General features: G+C 59.3%; 1 protein-coding gene across 1 annotated transcript; it reads right to left on the bottom strand.

Annotated features, from left to right (window-relative positions):
- Nucleotides 1-635: 635 nt before the first annotated feature.
- On the bottom strand, nt 636-3,047 carry LOC135677427 (uncharacterized). Its single transcript, XM_065189784.1, has one exon. The coding sequence runs from the start codon at nt 3,045-3,047 to the stop codon at nt 636-638; it is 2,412 nt and encodes an 803-aa protein (XP_065045856.1).
- Nucleotides 3,048-3,296: the final 249 nt, after the last annotated feature.

The following is a 3,296-nucleotide window of genomic DNA, read 5'->3' as shown; positions in this document are numbered from 1 at the left end:
GACCTGGATATGAACCTACTGAGTGCCGCCAGTTTCCCTGTGAGACACTGTACTTTTTTGACGGATCGGGGTGAGCGCATCTGGGTTATGGCCCGTACTTTTTCTGGGTTGGCGTCTATTCCCCTCTGATGGATGATGAAGCCAAGGAATCTTCCCGAGCTAACCCCGAAGACGCACTTCGCGGGGTTCAAACGCATATTGAATCGTTTGAGGGTCTGAAAAGTTTCTGCCAAGTCGGTCAGGTGCGCCTCCGCGGTTTTGCTTTTTACGATCATGTCGTCCACATATATTTCCATGTTCCTGCCGATCTGGCGTCTGAACAGTTTGTCGACCATCCTCTGGTAGGTTGCCCCAGCGTTTTTTAAGCCGAACGGCATCACCTTGTAGCAGTATATTCCTCTGTCGGTGATGAAGGCTGTATTCTCCTGGTCCGCTGGTGCCATGCGGATTTGGTTATAACCCGAGTATGCATCCAAGAAGGTAAGGAGCTCGTATCTGGAGGTGGAGTCGACTAGCTGATCTACCCTGGGGAGCGGGTAGTAGTCTTTGGGGCACGCCTGGTTGAGATTGGTGTAGTCAACGCACATCCTCCAGCTTCCATTAGGTTTTTTAACGAGGACTACATTTGACAGCCACTAGGGGTACTTTAGTTCGGAAATGAATCCGGCCTCTGTTAACCGGTCGACCTCTTCACTGATCGCCTTCTGCCGGTCTGGGGCGAACCTGCGTGGTCTTTGCTTTACTGGCCTGGCCTCGGGATTGATATTTAGTTGGTGTTCGGCTATCGTCCGATCGATCCCCGGCATTTCCTTGGGCGACCATGCGAATACATCGGCGTTCGGTTTTAGGAACTCGACGAGCTGGAGCTGGTCTCCTTCGGGCTGAGCTGTGCCAATTTTTACGGTCTGACCGGGTCGGTCTTCCTTAATCGGCACCTCGGTAAGCCGCTCGGGCGGTTCAAAGCGTGTTGGCATGGGGGCCTCTTCTCGGGGGTCTGGGATGTGAGGGCACGCCCTCTTCGGGAGTGAGACCGCGGTGAGGTAGCACCTTCTTGACTCGCGGGGGTCGCTTCGCGATTCCCCGACCCCTGCCGAGGTGGGAAACTTGATGGCTCGGTGATAGGTTGAGACTACTGCTTTTAGTTTGTTGAGCGTCGGCCGCCCGAGGATGACGTTGTAAGCCGAGGGCAGGTCGACCACCATGAACGTAGTCATTATTGTCTTGGTCCTTGGCTCCTCCCCGATGGAGACAGGGAGTGTGGTGGTGCCGAGCGGGGAGATCGAGTCTCCGGTGAACCCCGTGAGTGCCGAGCTCATGGGGATGAGGTCTTCAGTGGGCAGGCCGAGCCTTTTGAAGGCGTCGAGGTACAGGATGTCGGCGGAGCTCCCGGTGTCAACCATCACCCGCTTCACCCGGGCGTTGGCGATCTGGATAGAAATTACCAGAGCGTCGTCATGGTGGGATCTTTCCCCCTCCTCGGCCCCGAAAGAGATTTCGGGTTCTAGTTCGGGTCGGGGGCGCTTCTCGACCGAGCTTCGGGCATAGGATTTCCTCGCGCTCGAGCTGTTGCCGCCTGCCGCCGGTCCACCGATGATGACGTCGACCTGCCTTTCCACGGGCATTCGGGGACGCGGGGTTGCTTCGCGGGGTTCCTTGAGATAGCGGCCGAGGTACCCTCTCCTGATTAGCTCCTCGATCTGGTTCTGGAGGTCGTGACAGTCTTCCGTGTCATGGCCGTGGTCTCGGTGGAACCTGCAGTATTTCGACCGATTTTTGTAAGTAGCTCTCATGGGATTAGGGGGCCGCAAAAGGCCCTTCTCCCTAATCTGGAGGAAGATCTCGGTGCGAGGTGCGTTGAGCGGGAGGGGCGGAGGCCTCGGGAGCCGCTGCTCGTGGTGGTCGGGCCTCCGATGGGTTCGCGAGTCGGCCGACGAGGTGGCGGCTCGGGGTTGCTCGGTTCGCGATTTCTTCCCGACCGGACGTCTTCCTGCCGCTAATGCTTCGCCGGCGACGTATTGGTTTGCCCGGTAGAGCATCTCGGGGACAGTGGCGGGCGGCTTCTCGATTAATGACCAGAAGAATCTCGATGGTTTCAGCCCCGTCAGGAACGCCTGCATGATCAAAGAGGGGTGAGTGTCCGAATAGCCGCGGACCTCCGCGGCGAAGCGCGTCACGAACTGTGCGAGCGTTTCTTCTTCGTGCTGTGATAGTGCCAGCAGGGCGGCTATGGAAGGCCGAGGTCGCGCGCTGGTAAGGAAGTTTTGTTCGAACTCTTTGGCGAACTGGTCAAAAGACGAGATCGAGGATTGTGGCAGTCGGCTGAACCACGCGCGTGCTGGTCCTCTGAAGGTGGTTGGAAACGTACGGCACATCAGCGCGTCGGACGTGCCGTAAAGGGCCATCTGAGTTCTGAACGCGGCGACATGTTCTGCTGGGTCGGAGCCGCCGTCGTATGTCTCGAGGGCCGGCACCCTAAAGTTGAGGGGGATGGGTTTTTCTTGTATTTCCTGAGCGAAAGGGGACCCCCCCGAGGTGCCCTCGCTTGATTCGTCCCGCGACCTCTGGAGCTCGCGTCGGAACTCATCCAGGCGACGATTGACTTGGGAGAATTGTACCTTAAGGAAGCTGTCTGCCGAGTCGGACGATACGGTGTCGGGCTCGGGGCGACGCCGTGCGGCTCGAGAGGGAGCGGGAGAGACGCGCGCGGGCGAACCCTCGTGGTGGATGGCTCCGTCTCGGGTTTCACCGGTTGCATCCTGTCCCGCGCTCGGCCTTCGATGGGCCGGGTCGGTGGAGGCGTCCGTCAGTCGCCTGATTTCGGGAATAAGTGGGACAACGGTCTGCATTATCTCCATCATTCCCTGCACTTGCTTAGCGAGAGCTAGGAACGCCTCGGGCAGTGCGGCCGGAGGGTCGACCGTGGTTAACGGGGGTGGCATCCCTAAGTCGTTGAACAGACGCCAATAACGATCCGGCGTTGACGTCAGCATTTCTCCTTCTCCGTGGGTGACGGGCCCGGGAGGGTCGGCGTGAGGATCGTTCGGCATTCGGGGCCCTCCTTCTAGCGCCATTCTGATGCGGTCTGCACCCGATTAAGCCGTGACCTCGGGACGTTACGGCTTGGTTCAGGGGTCCGGATGCCGAAGATCGCGCGTAGAGCCTCCTCGTGTCTTCGGGGTGGGCGATCACGGCCGGTCGATCCGCGGGTGATCCTCCGAGGTGGTCGGCTGCGATCCCCTGGCAACGTGGTCGCCGAGTACCTGCACAAAGGTCGGACCGTCTTCTGGGTCCGACCC

The sequence above is a fragment of the Musa acuminata genome, chromosome BXJ1-6 (assembly GCF_036884655.1).
Source record: "Musa acuminata AAA Group cultivar baxijiao chromosome BXJ1-6, Cavendish_Baxijiao_AAA, whole genome shotgun sequence".
Classification (NCBI taxonomy): domain Eukaryota; kingdom Viridiplantae; phylum Streptophyta; class Magnoliopsida; order Zingiberales; family Musaceae; genus Musa; species Musa acuminata.
Note: the sequence above shows the minus strand (reverse complement) of the source record. Positions and strands in the feature narration are given on the sequence as shown.

Excerpts from the sequence above, each read along its gene's own strand:
- LOC135677427 (XM_065189784.1), bottom strand. The coding sequence starts at position 3,047 with ATGCCGAACGATCCTCACGCCGACCCTCCCGGGCCCGTCACCCACGGA.